Source organism: Malaya genurostris, chromosome 1, assembly GCF_030247185.1.
Source record: "Malaya genurostris strain Urasoe2022 chromosome 1, Malgen_1.1, whole genome shotgun sequence".
In the NCBI taxonomy this organism is placed as follows: Eukaryota; Metazoa; Arthropoda; class Insecta; order Diptera; family Culicidae; genus Malaya; species Malaya genurostris.
The window spans coordinates 78,646,111-78,668,339 of record NC_080570.1 but is presented as its reverse complement, the minus strand read 5'-3'; the positions used below and the strand labels follow the sequence as shown (position 1 = coordinate 78,668,339).

The window sequence follows — 22,229 nt, the reverse complement described above, 5'->3', positions numbered from 1 at the left end:
TACTACTAATAGTAAAACGTAGATAACATGCTAATGTAATAACAAGTCTATAATACGAAGGTATATCTACAAGACGTTGAGTTGTCAAATCATATGAATAAAATAACGGTGACATGATGTTTACTTGCGTACCACTTTAAACATAGTTGAATACATTCGAATGTTGACGTTGCAAAATACTTCTCGATGGCACAAGGCTCAAAGATCCCCATAGGCTGTCCAATTCATTATACACGGATTCACCCGCGGTTGCAATACCTTTGAAATATTAAACGCTTTTTTCAATCCGACTGACCCGCGCTGTGTCTAGAATTTTTTCAGGGGGAAAACGTGTATTCAACATGTTGCATTTTCAAACACATGAGATAAAGTTGTTTTCCGTTTTCATTCAGAGGCAACAAGGTAAAAACAACTAATTTTCAAATATCTGATTGTAAGATAATCAACAGAAATATTGTAAGATAATCAAAAGAAATATAATTTGACAACCGAGACAAAACTAACAATTGCAATTCTGTCAGTGATGGGATCTCCGTGCGATGTTACTCCTTTTCTTCGGTCGTACTAGAGCACGAATGCTGTTATCAAAAGCGTAGTGCTCTACAGTGCTATTGTTCCATTATGTGTTCTCCAGAGTTAGGTCTATGAAAAGCTTTCCTAACGATCTAGAAAAGCATTTCTAACTGTTGAAGAGATTGTGATGTTTCTTATGCTGAGCAAAGCATAATGTTCGAAAACGGTGCGATGCTGCTTTCAAGTATTAATCTACCTAAAACTAGACCTTCATAACAATATACCTTTATTCACACCATATCTAGTTGATTCTTGGTAAAAGAAGCAAATGTGCGTTATTACGTAGTCTGTTTATTATATTATTCATTCTCTTTTATTTTACATTAAGACCCGATTCTTTAAATTTTGTCATTAGGGTGAACAGTTCCATGGGTGGATCAAAAAATCGATTTTATTAGATTTCATGTGATTATATATGATATATATATATATATATATATATATATATATATATATATATATATATATATATATATATATATATATATATATATATATATATATATATATATATATATATATATATATATATATATATATATATATATATATATATATATATATATATATATATATATATATATATATATATATATATATATATATATATATATATATATATATATATGAAAATTACGCAGTGAAAAAATTAAGCGTTTTGTCGTTTACGCCACTTATACCATCATATCTCCGGAACCAGAAATCACAGCCATTTGTTCTTTCAACTTGATCAATGGCCTGACAGTTGATTTCAAACGAGCCTAAGTTTGTTAAAATCGGTTCATCAATCTCTGAGAAAATTGAGCGGTAAAAATATCTTCAGAAAGTGCAGACACAGTCATTTTCCGCTCTCGTCGAACTGAGTCAAATGGTATGTAACACTATGGATCTCCGAGGCTCCGTTTGAAAGTCGGGTTTTTCAGCAATTCTAATACCTTTCTTTAGAGAAAGGCAAAAATTCGCTTTGTTAATTTTTTGATATGTTATGTATAAAGGTATAAATAAATAAAAATAACCGCGTGTAGCACCCTTTATCTGCAAACCATAAAACTTGTTCAAAATTTAAAAATACGGTTCTGTGGCTACCAAGTTATGATATTTGTAAAAAAGTTAGTTTTACGAATCTTTGATCCGCCGTAACATATTCTCCATCGAAATATATAAAAAGGCAAAAACACTGCAAACACCAACTTTTGAACCGAGGCCCGGAGGGCCGAATGTCATATACCATTCGACTCAGCTCGACGAACTGAGAAAATGTCTGTGCGTGTATGTGTGTGTATGAGTGTGTGTATTTGTGTGTATGTGTGTGTGTGTGTGTGTGTGTGTGTGTGTGTGTGTGTGTGTGTGTATGTGTGACAAATATTGTCACTCACTTTTCTCGGAGATGGCTCAACCGATTTTTACAAACTTAGATTCAAATGAAAGGTCTCATAGCCCCATACAAAGTTCCTAAATTTCATTTGGATCCGACTTCCGGTTCCGGAGCTACAGGGTGATATGTACCAAAATTGTGAAAATAATGTCACTCACTTTTCTCCGAGAAGGCTGAACCGATTTTCACAAACTTAGATTCAAATGAAAGGTCTCATGGTCTCATACAAAGTTCCAGAATTTCATTAGGATCTGACTTCCTGTTCCGGAGTTGCAGGGTGATATGCACAAAAAATTTGGAAATAATGCATTCAAAATGTGAAAAAAAATGTCACTCACTTTTCTCAGAAATGGCTCAACCGATCTTCACAATCTTTGATTCAAATGATAGGGCTCATGGTCCCATACAAAGTTCCTGAGTATCATAAGGATCCGACATCCGGTTCCGGAACAACAGGGTGATATGCACCAAAATTGTGAAAATAATGTCACTCATTTTGCTCGGAGATGGCTGCACCGATTTTCACAAGCTTATATACAAATGAAAGGTCTCATGGTCTCATATATAGTTCCTGAATTTTATTTGGATCCGACTTCCGGTTCCGGAATTACAGAGTGATATGCACCAAATATGTGAAAACAATGCATTAAAAATATGAAAAAATGTCACTCACTTCTCTCAGAGATGACTAAACCGATTTTCACAAACTTTGATTCAAATTAAAGGTCTTATGGTTTCATACAAAATTCCAGAATTTCGTTTGGATCCGGCTTCCGGATACGGAATTACAGGATGTTGCCCACCAAAAATGTGAAAATAATGTCACTCACTTTTCTCGGAGATGGCTGAACTGATTTCCACAAACTTTCAATTTTCATTCGGCTTAAACCCCTGCTTTCGGAGGTAGGGTGCTTAGTGTAAAAATGGCAGTTTTAAGAGTTTTGTTTTTCACCTCTTTATATTTGCTAGTTAATTTTCCTGGTTTGCCGACCATGAGAATCTGGAACCAAATAAACCAACCATTGAAAATTCCGTAAAAGATCGCTGAATTTTATTCAAGTCCGATTACCGGCACGTTTTTTTTTCCAAAATTCAAATCTTCATAGATAATCGTAAATTAATTTGTAGGTCATATTAGTGTATGGTTGAATGAACCGAACGTCACTATGCCGATATCTAGCTTTTGGTTGCGGAAGTACCAACAATAGTAATCAAATGTAATAGGGTAACAGATATTTTGGCCACTTCATATATTTTGGCCCACCTAACAAACTTTATGGATTTAATCGCTTTTAAGTAACCCATGTTGCATCAATTTGAAGCTAATCACATTAAATTATCTATTGCGAAAGCGGGTTTCGAAGATATTACAACATTTAATGGATATGTTTACAAAGTGGCAAAAATAAAATCAATCCTAAAGTGGAGCAAAATACCTCTGTTACCCTAAAATGTAGCTCACTTCACTTTCTCAAATATGATTGAACAGTTTTTCACCAACTTGAATTCAAATGTAGTGTACGAATGTAGCAATATTATGCAACAGAAATCTTCAAAACTATTTTCTAAACTTTTTTAAATTGTAGTATTTTGGGGAATTTCTGCTGTGATATACAGGAGGAAATGAAAATGAGAAAGGCATCATTACACCACTAGGTGGATTAAAACAGGTTTTTCATTTTGTGTTTAGGGTGACTATTTTAATGTTGGGGTAGTTAGAAAAGCGAGCTTTGTTGTTAAAACTCCAGAAAAATATGAAAATATAAAAAAGTGTTTTTTTTTTGTGTGAAATAAACTGATTGTTTTACTTTTTTACTGTATTCATGGTTTGTAGATAGATGTAATGAAAAACTATTTCTTTCAATAGAACTCTGTATCACTGAAACGATCTTTGAAATGAAATGTTTTGTCCATCTCTAGTTTGTAGTATCTCTCTAAAGCAGATTTCGTAATGCGGTTCTGAACACATTCAAGTTCAACACTTTAGCATATTTGATGCGGAAACCAGACTACTGAATTAATTTTCGGTAGACTATTCAACACCGAAATATGTTAGTACCGTGTTTCTTGTCTTTCTCATAAAAAATGGCTTTGTAACTACTATGAAAACCGATCTTCGAACAAATGTTCGAAGAACCGAATGTCTCATATTATTCAAATACTTTGTCGAAATTGCGAACTTTCTGTGTATGTTCAAGTCACTCACTTTTCTTGGAGACGAAAGAATAGATTTGTACAAACTTAGTTTCGAATGAAATCTATGCAACTTCGATGTTGCCGGATTTCAGTTCTTGGTTCTGGAAACACCACAAATAGTGATTAAAAACTTCAAAACGGAACTTACTTCATTTTCACTATTTAGATTAAAGTTAAAGGTCTTATGGTTCCACAAGTTGTTATTATATTTTATCGGGATCCAATTTGCGGTTCCGGATTTACCGAATGATGAGTGGTTAAAATTTCAATTCATCTTTTAGAGCGATGATGCAAAACGTAAAAGTTCTTCTAAATTTAGCTCGAATAAGTTTCAATGCACCGGTTACGTTAGTTGATCGTCAAACGAGCCGATTTAGACACTACTGCTTACCAGTTCCTGGTTCCAGCAGTAGCGTAAGTAGTGGTCCGAAACTCCTAAACTTAGCGCAGATTGTTTTGATAAAATATGTTCTAAGTTTCAAACCGGTCACCATTTAGAACGGCGATGTAAAAATTCTTAATTTGGCTGTTCCAAATTGTAGGCAATGTTAGTTGATTACCAAACGAACCGACTGAACGCTCTAAAAAACTAGCTGTATGCCCAAATATGAAGAGACTTCAACTTTACGATGCAGAAGGCATAACCACCGGATTCTATCACAGGATAAATTTTGTTTCCACTGGATGCATCACGACCTCTGGGCTGATCCTGTCCGAAGAAAGATAATAGGTACTATCAACAGCTCAAAAGAACCGAATGATTTGTTGCATCCAATATTAATTTTACTGGATTAACTTATACTACAGGAACAACGAAAGCATACCATTATTACAGTATCAAGGATGGAGTCGAATGTGTCGTCTGGTCAGCAGAAAAAGATATTTTCAGTTAAAACACAACGATGGCGTGCGAAGAATTCGGAACAAACACAAATATATTTTCTAAGGAAAATTGCTTGGACGAACACAGCGCAAGAGTAGAATTTTCCAAGCAGCACTCACATTAATACAGAAGAAAAATCTGATTTCCTTTGACAACAGTTTGATCATGTGAACTATAGAAGCTATTTTACTGCTTTCGTATACTGAGGTCATTTTTCAGCAATTCTCCCTCACTTGAATTTCTCCTTTTAACACTCGCAAAATTTGTTCATACGGAAATACGCACTACACAAGAGAGTTTTTCATTTTCTAATGTGTGTTAGTGATCGTTTCGAATTACTACTCTTCGATATTCGGGATTGAAGAGAAAAATCTCACGATCATCTGCGCCGTCAACATAAAATGACTATGACAAACAGTGGATGGTAAAACACCGTTTTAGCTTGAAGTATTTTATGGATTTCAATCAGTTGGAAATTTTTATGCTCAATAAATAGAAGAATTTTGTTTGTACCTGTGGGCTGCCATTTTATCTTGCGATCTTATGCCCATACGAAGAACCATAATATGAACTGACATGATAAACGCTTGGGGTTTGTTAACTATATCTATTTTTCAAAGTGATACATTTAAAAAAATTGGATTATTCGGGGACAAAAGACAAACAGTAAGTTTATTGCGCTCATTTTGAAAATAGTTTCAATGAATCGGTATACTTCCTTGTAATTGTATAAGAGCAAGTTGATGTAATATAGGTAACGCGTATATGTGTGTTTCAAGATGTAAATGTGGTTTGTTTCTTGGAAAGGTTGTTTGAGATTGCGCAATATAGTACTTCATGCTAATTCAATACTAAATCTTTCTTTTCGTGTGATAAAATCGTAATCTCGTTCGAATTTCCATACGAGAACTTGCTCACTGCAAATCATAAGGACAAATGGAAGTAGAGTTTTGCTCGCTTCTGTTTCTACTCTGACAAAATTAATATGTTTTGTATAGATAAATGAAACATCATATTCTCATTCAAAATTAAATCGATATTCTCTGTAACTACAACTGAATGTTTTTAAGTCACCTACGAGAAGAACACGCTACTCAACATTACATTGAATAGTATTATTCACGATCTTCAAATTTTGCAGTACTATATTATTTCAGTTATTATGTTGTGTTCCTGTATGCGCGTTTTATTTTACGCAAATTTTAGGGTTGAGTATTTTTTACCTTTTATATATATATATATATATATATATATATATATATATATATATATATATATATATATATATATATATATATATATATATATATATATATATATATATATATATATATATATATATATATATATATATATATATATATATATATATATATATATATAAAATGGGTATAGAATTCGCTCAAACTTTAGAGAAAAAAAATTTGCCATATACCAATCGATTCAGCTCGACGAACTGAGAAAATGTCCGTGTGTGTATGTGTGTGTCTGTATGTGTGTTGTCAACTAAGAAGTCGAGATCTCAGAGATGGCTTTACCGATTTTGATCAAACTAGTCGCAAATGAAAGGTCTACCCGTCACCCAGAACGCTATTGAATGGTTTTGAGATCGGAGTCTTTTTGAGTTATACGAAATTTTATGTCAAAATTTTCAGTTTTTTAAAGATATCTGTCACAATTGACCTTGAAAACAGAATCTATTTTCAGACTTAGATTCCGCACGGTAATAGCTATCCATCAAGCCATAGATTGTTGAAATCCGTCCATTTTTAACGGTGATATCGAAATTTCTGTGTAAGCGACTTTTTCCCCTATTCCAGCAGTAGAAGTTTTGAGCGCTGTCTGGCAAAGAAATGCTTGGGAGCAACATAAAACACGATTTTTTATACTGTTACATACATTTGTTTCTAAGTACCCAAAAGACTGTGTACAGCATGATATTTTGCCTCGGACCGATTTTAGCACGGTTCGTTTTTGGCAACAGAATCGTTCGAATATGACATATGAAAACCAGATGATGGCAGAATTTTCGAGTTGAAAGCAATTCCATAATTATATTGATTTAAACTATTTACAGCAATAAATGCTGGAAGAACATAAAATCCATATACCATTCGAATCAGTTCGTCGAGATCAGCAAATGCGTGTGTGACAAATAATTTCACTGAATTTTCTCTGAAAATTTCTTTTCTACAAATTCAGATTCATACGAAAATTCGTATGCTCCCAAACAAAGTTCCTGAATTATGTTTGGTTCCGACCACTGGTTCCGGAACTACAGGATGATATATGAAACGAAATTAAAACTATGTAACTCATTTTTCTCGTAGATGCCTGAACCGATCTAAGATTCAAATGAAATCTAAGAATCATCTAAGATTCAAATGAAAAGTTCTAAGATTCTATAAAACATCTTGTTTTTCAGTCAAATCCAACTTCCGGTTTTGGAGATACAGGGTGATTGGTATAAAAATGTCTATTTCACATAAATTAATCAGGTTTATCAAGTTAGCAGATTTGGATAGTCGATAACCAAATAAACTTTCACTTTCATTTTGGGTTGTGTTCAGTTTCCGTTTCGGAAGGCGCCCAAAAATTTAATTCGCACTACGATTCCTCAAAGATGTCTACATTGATTTTCAAACATTTTGAAACAAATGTAAACTATACAGCTACTCAGGTGAATTTGTCTGACTTCGACTACACCGAATTTCGAATTCCGGTTCCAGTATCGAATCGTTTCTCAACGCTCAATCGTTTTCTCAAAAAAAGCCAAATCGAATTTCAAAACAAAAGTTCAAATTAAAATAAATCCAATTCTGACTTCCGATTCTCGAATTGAAGGATGATGAATTTTTAAAATTCAAAGCGATATAGAAGATGACAATCCCGAAAAGCTTCAAAGCTGGACTCAAAAATATTGCAATTTATTCGTCATATGGCCATAAGATTCGGTTTGGGTTATGCTGGTTCCTGAATATCGGCTCTGGAAGTACCTTAAATTACATTAAACTCTAAAATGAAAATTACTTCGACATATCATGGAATGTTTAATCGATTGTTACACTTTTAGATTCAAATTCGATCCGATTTGCAGTTTCGACATTACAGAATAATGAGTGATTAAAATCTCAAATTGCCACTTAAAATGACTGACATTAGAATAATGTCGTGAAAACTGAAACACCGAAAAATATTCATGCAAAAAACACATGCGGATTGATAAAAAAGATATCATCTCACTGCTAGGTGGATTAAGCACGTTTTACACAACATTTCGCTTTCTGTCAGATGTTCGAATACATCCATTAGTGTTAGTTGGAATTTGCGAAAGAGTAAGTTAAATACCAGTTCATTTAGTGTAATTATGTACCAATATTCATCTTACTAGTAAAGCCGCCATGTTATTTTGCCGACTATTTGACTTTCAATAAACAATTTGTGATAAAATCGGATACAATATCATTGCTTCGACTCTGAGAAGCAATACGGCAGAAAAAATAGTTCAAAAATTGCGCAATACTGCTATTATAGCGACGAAGCGAATGTACGCCGTATTTCTAAAACCGGAAGTCGGATTCTGATTCAATAATAACCTAAACCTAAGTTTGTAAAAATCGGTTCAACCATTTCTAAGAATATGAAAATAGTTTTGTTTTGGAGTTTTTGAATACTATTTTCAGTACTTCTGGAATCGAAGTCGACTCGTTTGGTCATCAACTAACTTAGCCTACAAAATTAAACTGTTTTTTTTTGTCAAATTTGGAACGTTTCCTTTTTTGCATCGCCGCTCTAAATGATGACGGTTTGAAATTTTAATCTTACTACACCCTGTAATTTTGGAACCAGAACCAGAATCCGATTTAATAAGATCCGTTTTGGACCACTATTTGGAGTTTTTGACCACTATTTCCGATAATTCCGAGAACGGGAGCTGAGATTCGATATATCCAAAATCAATGCTCTTGGTCATCATCTAACAAGATGTGCTCAATATAAAAATTATATACCTAGTTCAATGGATTATATTCGGATTTATATCACCATGTATAGAAACCAGCTCATGGAATTGAATTTTACACCCTTATCATCAAATAATTCCGGAACATGGAAGTCATATCCAGATAAAATTCAATAGCGTTCTAGTTATGGGATCATGCAAATCTAAGTTTGTTACAATCGGAAAAAAAAATTTAGAAAATTTAGTGCATTTTTTTCGGAACCGGATATCGGTTCAGAATTTCAGAAGCGTCATATAAATCTTGGTTTGTAAAAGGCGTTTCAGACATCACCGAGAAAATAAAGTTCATATTGTTTGTACATACACATATTGACATAAATGCATACACGCACAAACAGACATATGACGATCTCGACCAAGAGAATCGAAAGGTATATGTCACTCGGCCCCCCTTGCCGCGGTTCCAAAATCGGTTTTCTCAGTGATTGCATATCCTTTCTATATTAGAAAGGATCACTTTTCAATCAATGGACAATGGACTGATTAAGGCAAGACGAATAATCATTGATTATTTACCAAACTTTTGCTACTTTAGTGATGCATATCACATCTTCGGAATGTATGTGCTATGTCCAGCCAACTGTAGTCTACCGTACTTTTAAGCTTCTAAACGCGTCGAGTACGAAAATCCACCTACTTCATCGACTATGAATCATAGTGGTACAGGGTAACAGGTAATATTAACGAGGTAGTAAGAGAAAATTTCGTGCGCGTCTGCTAGCGAAAGAGTTTTACCTGGTAATGGATTTCCTAGAAAGCCTTATTAGCGGTTAAAACAAAATTGCCTATCTTTCGGATAATTTTCATTGCTTTTGAACGTTGGAAAATGGTTGTCTGAGTGATATTGCAAGTTCTTCTTGCATTTGCGACGGGTCTTGATTGAGCAAATCATCAATTCTTCATCATCAAACTTTGGTGGTGCTCAGGCTCGTTGTTCGTCTTCTAAATTAGAATTGCCACAACAAACTACTTCCGAGTATTTACTCGCTTCTAGTGACCTAACTCTCACATGCAGTTTTCCTTTCAAAACATTCAATGTGAGCTATCCTCTTCGTGAGGAATGGTTGTCTGGTTGTCTGGAACGACAACTTGTTGAACACATAGTTTGTTATACGGACGGTTCTCTGTTGAATGGTCATGCTGGTGCTGGTGTCTGCTGTCGTGAAATGAGGCTGGAACAGTCTCATTCACTTAGTAGATACTGTACTGTGTTCCAAGCAGAAATCTACGCAATTCTGTGTGGAGTACAATCGTCACTTCAGCAGAGGATCTGTGGTAAACGAATTTATTTTTGTTCCGACAGTCAGGCAGCCTTAAAAGCACTCAGTTCGAATGACTCACGGTCGAATCTAGTGATCGCATGTCGAACTCAAATTGAAGACCTCAGCATTTCAAATGCTGTTTACTTCTTATGGGTACCCGGCCATTCTGGTATTACTGGAAATGAATGGGCTGATGAGTTGGCTAGAGCTGGTGCAACGAATGATTTCGTTGGTCCTGAACCAGCTTTACCACTTTCAACTAGTTGGATAAAGCACAAGATTCGTTCTTGGGCTGTACCCAAACATGCCAGCTACTGGCGCAGCTCGCAAACTTGCGCTCAGACAAAAGCATTTCTACCAGATTTAAATCTGAAAATGTCAAAGTGTCTACTGCATTTCTCCAAGCATCATTGCAGTATTCTGGTCAGAGCTCTGACTGGACATTGCAAACTCAATTATGTCATGGGTACTATTCAACGTGCTGAGTATTATTCGTGTGATTTGTGTGAATGCGATTATGGTACTTCATATCATCTGATATGTAACTGTCCCGCATTGACGCAGCTACGTATCCGGGTTTTTGGTTCTCCATACATGGTTGAGTCTGTGTATGCGGAGCTAAAATTGAAGGATATTCTCTCGTTTCTCACCCAATAAGGAGCTATAGTCAGAAGGGTTCATCGTTCTTCCTGGAGTGAATGAATCCCCTCTGTATTCACCTTAAATAGGGTTTAGCAGATTGTTTGGCATCCTTTAGGGGGTACCGAATTTACTTCTGCTCGTACATACTGCGAATCGTTCTGCATTTTTCCGGTGAGTGCAGAATGGTGTCGCTTTTGTAAGATCTCTAAATCCTCTCGAGGGTTGGAGGTTTTATTAACAGCAGACTGTTCGGCACCTCGTAGAGGTTCAGAATTTACTTCTACTTCCACTAAATGTGATCCTCAGCAGATTGTTCAGCATCCCTTAGGGGTGCAGACTTTACTTCTGATTTTATGTGTTTTTGTGTAAATTTTTCTCATCCTCCTAGTCCCTTACCATTTCCTTTCAATCCTTCCCTCTTGTATATCGGAAAAATGATGCTAAAAACAAATTGATGGCAAGGCACAAATCTCCAAACATCAAGGGGAACGTGTCATTTGATCCAATTTGTTCTGATTCCTGAAGTAAGTAAGTAAGATTCCATCGTCCAAGGCGATGTCTTAATCGTGATATCGGGGAGTCGGGACAATGATAGTGTGATGTTATTGTTGCCAAAATGAGCTATTTTATTAAAAAAAATACTTTTCTTTCACTAACCAGTACAAAGTCTCGATTATCAATTCGATGACAGTCTTATACTACAGATACTAAATCGTCGTATCGTTATCATATCTCTGCAGGAAACTATTTGAGCTTTTAAAGCAATACGTAACTGTTCTAACTGAGGAAAAGTTATCCAATCTACATTAGTTAAAATGGTGATAGATGATGCAATCAACAACGAGGAAGCGGCTCCACCTCCGCAGATGTTTACTCCGCAGAAGGCCTCCATTGAGAATATAATGAGCGGGATTGAAAACACTGGAACCGTAAAGATGAACAATCACAGAAAAAAATTGAGACAACGGTGATTGATACACGACGTATACCTATAATAACTTTTTTATATTTCATTTTCTTGTCTTACACAGATTTGATATTATCAAAAAACTTGGTCAAGGAACATACGGCAAGGTGCAATTAGGAATAAACAAGGAATCCGGCCAGGAGGTCGCTATCAAGACAATAAAAAAAAGTAAAATCGAAACTGAGGCAGATCTCATTCGGATACGAAGAGAAGTGCAAATTATGAGCTCTGTGCAGCATCCAAACATAATACACATCTATGAAGGTATATATAAAATGCATTTATATCGAATGATGGTGAAGAACAAAAACTACAAAAGTTAATTGAATGCAATAAGTCATCCTTAAATCCTATATTCTTTAAGACTCTCGGGTAAACTACCAATAAGTCATCCTTGAATCATATATTTCTTTAAAGCTCTCGGGCAAACTTTGGTCATTTGGCCGGAATATTAGTCATGGCCGATGAGAAGATTGATAAATGGAAGAACTAAATTCTGTTGTGCCCTTGGTAATCAGCCGCTCCACTGCTTTGATCACGAAATTTTTGGAGTAGACCCTGCGTTTACAGTTCATCCAAATACTTTCTGAGGGACTTGGAAGGGTTGGCTTTCTTCAGTACGATTATTTAATGTTACCCCCCTTCCAGAAGATACAATTCCAAAAGGTTATTTTCAGAAAGTTTCATATCATTTAGTTACCTCACATACGCAACCATATCACTGACGAATTCAGATACACAGACTCTTTTCATAAAGGGTGATTTTTTAAGAGCTTGAGAACTTTTTTAAACAATAAAACGCATAAAATTTGCAAAATCTCATCGGTTCTTTATTTTAAACGTTAGATTGGTACATGACATTTACTTTTTGAAGATAATTTAATTTAAATGTTGACCGCGGCTGCGTCTTAGGTGGTCCATTCGGAAAGTCCAATTTTGGGCAACTTTTTCGAGCATTTCGGTCGGAATAGCCCGAATTTCTTCGGAAATGTTGTCTTCCAAAGCTGGAATAGTTACTGGCTTATTTCTGTAGACTTTAGACTTGACGTAGCCCCACAAAAAATAGTCTAAAGGCGTCAAATCGCATGATCTTGGTGGCCAACTTACCGGTCCATTTCTTGAGATGAATTGTTCTCCGAAGTTTTCCCTCAAAACGGCCATAGAATCGCGAGCTGTGTGGCATGTAGCGCCATCTTGTTGAAACCACATGTCAACCAAGTTCAGTTCTTCCATTTTTGGCAACAAAAAGTTTGTTAGCATCGAACGATAGCGATCGCCATTCACTGTAACGTTGCGTCCAACAGCATCTTTGAAAAAATACGGTCCAATGATTCCACCAGCGTACAAACCACACCAAACAGTGCATTTTTCGGGATGCATGGGCAGTTCTTGAACGGCTTCTGGTTGCTCTTCACTCCAAATGCGGCAATTTTGCTTATTTACGTAGCCATTCAACCAGAAATGAGCCTCATCGCTGAACAAAATTTGTCGATAAAAAAGCGGATTTTCTGCCAACTTTTCTAGGGCCCATTCACTGAAAATTCGACGTTGTGGCAGATGAAATTATCTTCAAAAAGTAAATGTCATGTACCAATCTAACGTTTAAAATAAAGAACCGATGAGATTTTGCAAATTTTATGCGTTTTATTGTTTAAAAAAGTTCTCAAGCTCTTAAAAAATCACCCTTTATAAACACAAGCTGACCCGTCGAACTTCGTCTCGCCCTAAAATTATTTGTTCGAATTTGCTTTCGGACAGACAACTTTTCTGTGGTTAACGTTTATCTCCATTATTTTTCTGATTACTTAACCAACAATCAATAAAATTCGATACACATTCGCTTTAGCCCAAAAAAGAAATATCACCAAAAATTAATGAGATAATGTGAAATACATCATCTCATCCTTTGCCTCGATGCACTGAACAGAGATCCCTCTCTAACCGCGTCGACATAATGGATATAAGGTGCCACGTTTTCTCTTCCAGATGTGATTCTTGCTTCCGGTAATGGACAAAAAAGCTCACTAATCAGACTTTAAATATTGATAAACTTAACACAATGTTGAAGAGTTTCTCTTCCAGAGTTATTCATTATTTACAATTTGTATTTAGCCCAACTGACTTAGATCTGACTTAAGCATCATTCTGAATAGTCTGTTTTTTAAATGTACGAACCCGGTGGGGGTAAAAACTGATCAAACAAAAAAAGAATCATGTAAATCCGTCCATTCGTTCTAACGTGATGTGATTACAACCCTCTTAGAAAAAAACGTTCAACGGTGGTCCTTCATTGGACACATTTCTGAAGTTTTTTCCACTTATTTGTTTAAACTAACACTACATACCTGCACAATACTTCTACTTCACGTAGAATAACAACAAGTTTTCTTTCTATGCAAAGGTAACACTTAATTTTCACACTATTTTTGCAAGAGAAAAAACAACAACAAACCGTTCCAGCAAATTGAACAAATTGTTCGTGCAATATGTAATTCAACAAGCGCTCAAAAACCAACAAAATGGAACGGCCTGCTGAGAGGGAAAGAATGATCTCTGCATTTTTATATATAGATAGATAGATAGATGGATAGATTAAGGGTGGGACAAGGATGCAAATCCTGCCTTAACGGGTGACAGAGCAAAATTAATCGTCGTATGCCCAGTATCGTGCAAGTTATTTCGAGCTTCTAAATCAATATAACTTCTCAAACATGTTTCTACATGTACCAAAGATGCTTAGTTGGTAGAAAATTTTCTCGGTAAGGAGACGGATGTGAGTTCGAATTCTGCCTCTAGTTGTTAACTAGTCAACTAAAAACTAGTTGAATGCAGCTTCTGGTATCTTAAAATAAACCCAAAGTAAATCGTTAAAATATTGTGTGTTCAATGTAGGCTCCACAGTAACTTACACAAAATTTAGGCTTGATAGGTGAAACTATATCCTCAAATATTTTGTTGTACACATTTTATCTGTTTGGATCAATGCTGAATCTGATGTTTTCGCTTGATGTCAAACCTAATCCAGTTTCCCATCTAACTGCTTTGAAACCGTTTGTTTCCCGGGTAGAAGTGATTTGCAAACAAATATCAAATTCTGTTATTAAAATCAAACATCTCAATGGTAGAAATTAACATTATTTAGTTTGAAATAAGAGTTAAAATATCAAGAATTATAACAAAGCCTGCATGAGAAAATAGCAACAAAATAAAAAATTCTGTCATTGTAATATCAAACCAAGAACAAAATGTTTATAGAAGATGAATTTGTCAATTATTTTATATTCTAGCATTTAGAATAGAGTAATATCTTAAGTATTTCTCTTATCTGATTCTGATGCAGTTTATTCAATGGTATTTTATTTGAAGATATAACTACTGGATCAATTTACTTAATGAAATTGAAATAGCTCATCAATAACGAAATAAGATATTATAACTAATTTTGATGTTGAACAGATATTGTACAATGTCTTGATCCCTTGATGAAATATCACGAAAATATCAAGTATTGCTATGATAACACAGAAACATCAAGCCAAGATATGATGGTAAAATTTGTTATTATTTTGACCTTTGTTTGCTATTTACACCTACCCGAGTTGTAGCCAGTTTAAAGCTAGTTTGAAAGTTAATAAACTGAAATTCGAGACAGTTTCGAACCGATTATCATATCGGGTTTACTCACGCCCCTATTGCTTAGTGCGAGCCCAAAACAGTTTCGTGAAAAGTGTTTGTTTGAGGGACGAAAGCGAAATGTATATTGTTACACTCCAATATCCGTAAATAAAATAACGTAGAGCCACATACCACCATCACGCATGCACACACAAACACAAAAATAAATGTATTACGAAAACTTTCCTATAAAACTCGAATATTTTAAGGAAACTTAGAAAATAAATCCGGTTGGAAAAACGAATGGGCTAATAAAGAATGGTACAAGCGCAGAAAACAGGTATTCAGTATGAACTGTGTAGAAATTTTTTAATGACCATCCTTCTTGCATGTTTTTTATATTTATTTACTCAAGAACAAGGGAAAGGCCTAGCGGAGCTGAGATTTTGAATCCCCTTTTTCAACATGCATATAACCTCATTTTTTGTACCAACAGATTACATTTATCCGAATGATACATCGAAACGCCAAATACGTTGTTGAATAATCCACACATACTGGAAAATTATTGATTGAAACTATAATTAGTTCAGTTTTGCAATGACTGAGCGGAAACATATATTGGAAAAGCCAAACAAACAGAAAAGATGAATTTTTGGAAAAAGATACGCTCAGAGACAGGAGTAGAACCTGCGTTCTTAAGCATTCCGTGCATACGCGCTACCATTTCGCCACTCTAAATCTTGTTTTAGTCACTCTAAAACGCCAGTCAGACACAGTAGCACGTACATCGAACATGGTCTACATCCTGGCCGTCACCCGACCGATACCTTATAACCAAACATCTTCTCTGTCCATCAAACACTAGTCTTCTCGCTTTATACCTATTTCTCCGATCAAGCATTGAGTAGAAGAGTGTATTTATGATCGCCTGTCACCTTCTTTGATGGTGCGCTGTTCATCCGAACTCCTCATGATCGCGGACTAGATTCGAAATGTAAGACGGAGCACTGCCATAACTGAGTATCACTTTCCTCCGCCTAGTGCCATATTTTGGTCGCTTCAAGTAAATGGTTAGGTAGTTCTTTGTAGCGTTGAGTATTGACTATTTCACTTGGTTTCAGAAGTTTCTAATCGATTACATCACGCTGATCCCACCAAAAAGCGGATTATCCTTTTACAGAATCAGTTTAGTTTTGCTATCGATGTTTATGCCTCACCTGAACTAGCCCATGATTTTTTCAGCTTTCAAATTAGATACAATTTTCATCGCCAGTCACAGTCTTTTTTCGAGTCATTTTCGTCCAAAGAACGGAAAAAGTTATTTTGTGCATCAACTAGTATAACCTACAAAATGAAATAGTTGTCAGATCGGTTAGGCCATGTCTGAGAAAACGAGTCGAGTTCCAGTATTGCGAGTACTATCGGAACCGGAATCCGGGAACCGATATAATCGAAGTCGGAAGTATTTCGTGACATTAGTGGAATTTATTTCCTTTAGAAGTGATTTAGTTAATTCCAATAAGTGCTCTGAAAAAGTAATTTTTAATTTCTTACGGTTTTTGTCCCGCCGCGGTATACAATTTTTAGCACTCTTAAACCTATGATTCCGGAACCGAAAGTCGTATCCGTGTGAAATGTAGGAATTTCTAATTGGATAACAAGACCTTTCATTTGAATCTAAGTTTGTTAAAACCGGTTTAGCTATCTACGAGAAAAAATAATGAGCTTATTTGTCACACACACATAGACATTACTCAACTTGACGAATGAAGTCGAGTGTTATATAAAACACGGCCCTTTGGGCCTCGGCTGAAAAATCAGTTTCCACAGTGATTGCATAACATTTTTATATAAGAAAGACAAAATGTACAATACTTCTCTTATAGTGACGCGAAAGTTCGAAGTGATTTCTCATATTTTCATTTTATCCTTTGAGCCAATTCATTAAACAGTAATGGTAAAACTCATGATAACTAACGGTTTTCGTATATGAGGTGAATTGTCGAGCTCGGAATGATTATGGGAGCAGTTGCCCTACATTTTCAAATCTTTGATCAACTAGCTTAGGCTGATTATGTGACTTGGCTGAATATCCGCTTGGATTCGAAGATTATGATTATAGATAAGTCCTTACCTTCTTTTCTAAGGAACAGCAATAATATAATCAATTTGAAATTATTGGAATTGATTTCGATTGTCCACATAAAATATTCATGTTTTGTGTATTACAAAAACCTATCATTCAATGGTCATGTTTAAAACATTTAAATGAAGTGAAATGAATATCTCCAATATTTATATCCTTTTATGAACTGCAATTCCAAAGTCTATCTTGTGATGCCTAAATCCCATAATGTCTTCAACTCATTTGTATAAAAAATTAACATAAAATTTCATTCAAATTCAAATCAAACCATTAGATATTTAGAAAAATTAATGTTAAATTTTTATTACAGTATTCGAAAACCGCGAGAAAATGGTTCTAGTCATGGAGTTTGCAGCAGGTGGTGAGCTGTACGATTATCTATCCGAGCGCAAAGTACTTGCAGAGGAAGAAGCTCGTCGAATTTTTCGTCAAGTTTCTACTGCAATTTACTACTGTCATAAGCATAAAATATGTCACCGTGATCTTAAGTTAGAAAATATATTACTAGATGAAAATGGAAATGCCAAAATCGCCGATTTCGGATTATCCAATGTGTTTGATGAGCAAAGACTACTAGCGACGTTCTGTGGATCTCCACTATACGCATCGCCTGAAATTGTTAAAGGTACACCCTACTTAGGACCAGAAGTCGACTGCTGGTCGCTAGGTGTTTTACTATATACTCTAGTCTATGGTGCAATGCCATTTGATGGTGCTAATTTTAAAAGGCTCGTTAAACAAATTAGTCAGGGTGATTACTTTGAGCCGAAGAAACCGTCGCGTGCATCACCACTGATCAGAGAAATGCTTACCGTATGCCCACAGCGAAGAGCAAATATAGAGCAAATATGTAATCATTGGTGGGTAAACGAAGGTTATAATGAATCCTGTCTAGATCTGGCTGAAGAATTAGCTAATCAAACTCCTGTACGGTTAGATGTTTTACTATCGCTAGCACCACCGTCTGTTACTGCTGATCAAGTAGTAGTTGGAAGTGGGCAAGAAGATGTCAAAACTAAAGAACGGATACAACGAAGTCATTCGGTAGGTTCAGTCATCGAAATGGGAGGAACAGAAGCAGAACGACGAATACTGGACATGGTGGCAGCTGGTGGAGAGGCAGCATTAATGCCTTCACCAACACGCACGATAACGCCATCTGAAAACAGCCCTGCTCAACCTAAACGCAAATTAGAATCGACTGTATCTACTGATAATGCTATTGGAGCTGTTAAGAAGAAAGAAAAATCCGCCGAATTATTAAACCCAAATCAATCGCAACCTGTGATCCCAGAAGTAATAGATGTTGAAAATGAAACTCCAACTTGTCGTAGTTCGACTTGTATCATGGAAACAAGTGCAACAGAAAACGAAGTTACTGAAGAAATAAATTCATCTGATAATACCCCGACTGCCGCTCAAGACGTACTAGAAGATCTTCAAAATCTTGAAAACATGTGTGACGAATTACTGCAAGAAACGAATACTCCCCCCTCGCTAAATGATCCATCGCCTGAAGAATCAAACATAACGGTTAGCGAGAATCAAACTGGAACCCCACCGACTCCTAAAGTCGAGCCGTTTGTGTCTGGCGTTAAAGCTCGATTAGAAAAACTAGAAAAAAGTGACAAACAATCAGAAAAGGTACCTTATAGAAAAGTTTTCAATAAAAATAAAACTGCTGATCTTAGCACCGCTATAAACCAAGTATCGAAACAAGATCAAGAATTCGCTCAAATAAAATCGGCTTCCAACTTAGAACGCAAGAACAGTCTTCCAGAAGAAACCCTCGCGAAACCGGTTGAACGACGAAAGTCACGAATACTGGAGACAGCTGAAAGGTTCCAGAACATGAATAATCAGCATAATGATAAATTCAAAAAATTTTCTTTGCCTGGTATTCCTACAGTTGGAAACTACAAGAAAGAGTTTGAACGCAAGGCATCGATGCATAATTCTGCATCATCTGGTGCTCCATTTAGACCATCGCCATACGAAATTCAACGGAAGATGGAATATGAGCTACCCTCGCCAGACAACAGTTGCCAGAGTAGTAGTACTGATTTGATATTGTCAAATTCACCAAACGAGGATAAGTTCAACAGCCAAGAATTTAGAACTGAACTCGATGAAGTGCAAGCTAGTGACTCTAAGAGCTCTGTTGGTAGTTTTTCTTTAGAGGAAGCACGACGTTCAATGGAAAACTCAATTGCTTTACTTAACAAGGTTCGCACAGAATCCAATCCTGTTGATCTGCTTTGTGCCAAAACGGAAAATGTATCCGTTTCCGAAGAGACTGAGCGTGAGCGAAAATTGAAAAATGCTCGTGAAATAATAAGCAATGCAATTCCAATTGGACGACTTCGAAAACCACCGATGCCGTTTGGGGCGAATGGACGCTCGGCTACAGGTGGAATCGGGATTAGTAGCTCAGCTTCTAATAAGCAATTCCGCTACGGTCCCGAGAGCGTCGAGTCCAAATTCAGCACTATGTCTGTACCTAGAAGTAAGTATATGATCATCTACTGATTTAATAATTTGAATGTTAAGATGGTTTGACGAATGAATATTGTTAATAACGAAGTTATATCTGTGCTCGAAGGCTTTTTTATGCTCCAAGTAAAAGCTCATACGCATTTAACTATATGACAGAAAAATTCACGACATTAATGTGTATTTTGTTTTGACTCGTTCCAAAAATACTAGACTTCTTTGTTAGCTAGGAGATGGCTTATGTTTTTATTTTGTTTCCTTTACTAGAGATTTAAAAGATTTGTACGGTTTTATTCGTAAAACGATTTGCAATGTGTTAGTATAGTATCCAAATTATTTTGCAACAAATTATTTTTAAATGAGGGGGATCGCGAATAATGTGGTCCGTTTTACAACAAGGTTCGACACTACTGTGCTAGACCATTTGCTGGTGGTGTTCTAATTCGTTTCGCAATATGTCTCGGGGTTTAGATAAGTAGTTGGTATACAAAACTTTAAGTTCATTTAACCAAAAATATAATACCGTTATCACGCATATTAACAGAATTAACATTACAAGATTGTTGCTTAAAACATAAGATAAAACTTCAGGGAAAAGCTTATATGCTGTAGTGGCACCAGAAGCATTGAGCCTCAATGAATCATTGCCTTGCCGATTTGATGTTTTACGTTATGATACGCTAGTGTGCCTGTATGTACTTGTCATTGCATGTGCTCACATGTCATTGGAATGTCTTACATGTGGTCTAGAATGTGCTTGCAAGGGCTAGTATGTGAATGCATGTGCTTGCGTGTGCGTGCATGTACTAGCATAACAGTGTATGTGTATGAGTGTTCGTGTGTGTTTCACTATGGTACGTATCATTAAAAAGAGTCTGTTAGCATTTGTGAATCAATGCATAATGTCATAAATCAATTATATTTTCAGAAGTATCAGTTGGAAATATTCCCACTCCACCGGAAGATGAAACTAAAACTTCACATGCTGAGATTACTCTTAAATCAGCAACACTACCGAGAAGGAAAATCGGCAAACCTGAACCACATGGCGATATTCAAACAAAGGTAATTTAACTTCTTCCGGATAGAATGACAATAATAACTCAGTTGCTTGTCCCGACAGAACGAATCGCAACAACCAACGTCCCAGCTTTCGGCGATGCGATTTTCCACCGAAATGCAACATCAAGTACCGGACCTACGTAGTGCACCTATTCGCGAACATCCAATAGTTTTTACAGTACAACAACGTGCTAACAGTCTGGAACCGCAGAACAAAGAACATAGTATCTCCATTCAAAAACCACCCACACATCAACGAGCGGCTGCGAATACCTTGAGTTCCACTCGTGGATCTCTTTCTCGTCAATCTACCAATGATTCCAACGACTCGGACTCTACAATATCACAAGCCCAGTCAACTGGAAATATGCCAGCTAATAATAGTGGCGTCACCATGCCCATAAAAAAAAGTCCACGAGAATTCATTATTCCGATCGCTGTAGAAGGCGGTGGATTCATAACACCGAGAGCTAACAGTCTAGAACCATCAGAATCAAGCACAACTTCCAATTCTGCGAGTTTCAGTGCAAAGTCACGCCTCGGCCGTCCGCGTAAGATAAGGTATAATATTGACAACCAATTAATCATGGAGTAAATCATGCTAAGCTTTTTTTTTTATTAAAGTACCTTATTGAGTGATAAAAATGTTGAAGAAGAATCTCCATTCCTGAGAATGAATCGTCACACATCATTAGGTAGAGAAAGTGATTCTGAAGAACCACGTTTCCATACAATGCATCGGTTGAGGTAGACTAAATAAGGAAGATATCACGTAGCCTACATGACACAATGTTACTTAAAACTTTTGCACTTTCAGGAGCTCGCGCCCCTCGCAACGCAGCACAACGGAACTGAATGACTCTGCTAGCTCAGGCGAAGAAGATGACGATGATGGTTTCGAAATTTTAACTGCTGAAAATCTTTTCTCCACATTGTTATCAAGGGTTAGAATACCTATTCTACACTTAAGTCATGTACCGAAAATATTTCT

General features: G+C 36.0%; 1 protein-coding gene across 8 annotated transcripts in view; it reads left to right on the top strand.

Annotated features, from left to right (window-relative positions):
- The window catches only part of LOC131440552 (serine/threonine-protein kinase par-1), a 94,774-nt gene that overhangs the window by 9,326 nt on the left and 63,219 nt on the right, over positions 1-22,229 (top strand). For all 8 annotated transcript variants that reach the window (XM_058611926.1, XM_058611927.1, XM_058611924.1 and 5 more), the window contains exons 3-9: positions 11,693-11,919; positions 11,984-12,183; positions 17,994-20,189; positions 21,105-21,241; positions 21,300-21,799; positions 21,863-21,985; positions 22,056-22,182. In XM_058611926.1, coding sequence (XP_058467909.1) covers positions 11,768-11,919; positions 11,984-12,183; positions 17,994-20,189; positions 21,105-21,241; positions 21,300-21,799; positions 21,863-21,985; positions 22,056-22,182 — 3,435 coding nt within the window. In that variant the 5' untranslated portion in view covers positions 11,693-11,767. The remainder of the gene's footprint in view (positions 1-11,692; positions 11,920-11,983; positions 12,184-17,993; positions 20,190-21,104; positions 21,242-21,299; positions 21,800-21,862; positions 21,986-22,055; positions 22,183-22,229) is intronic.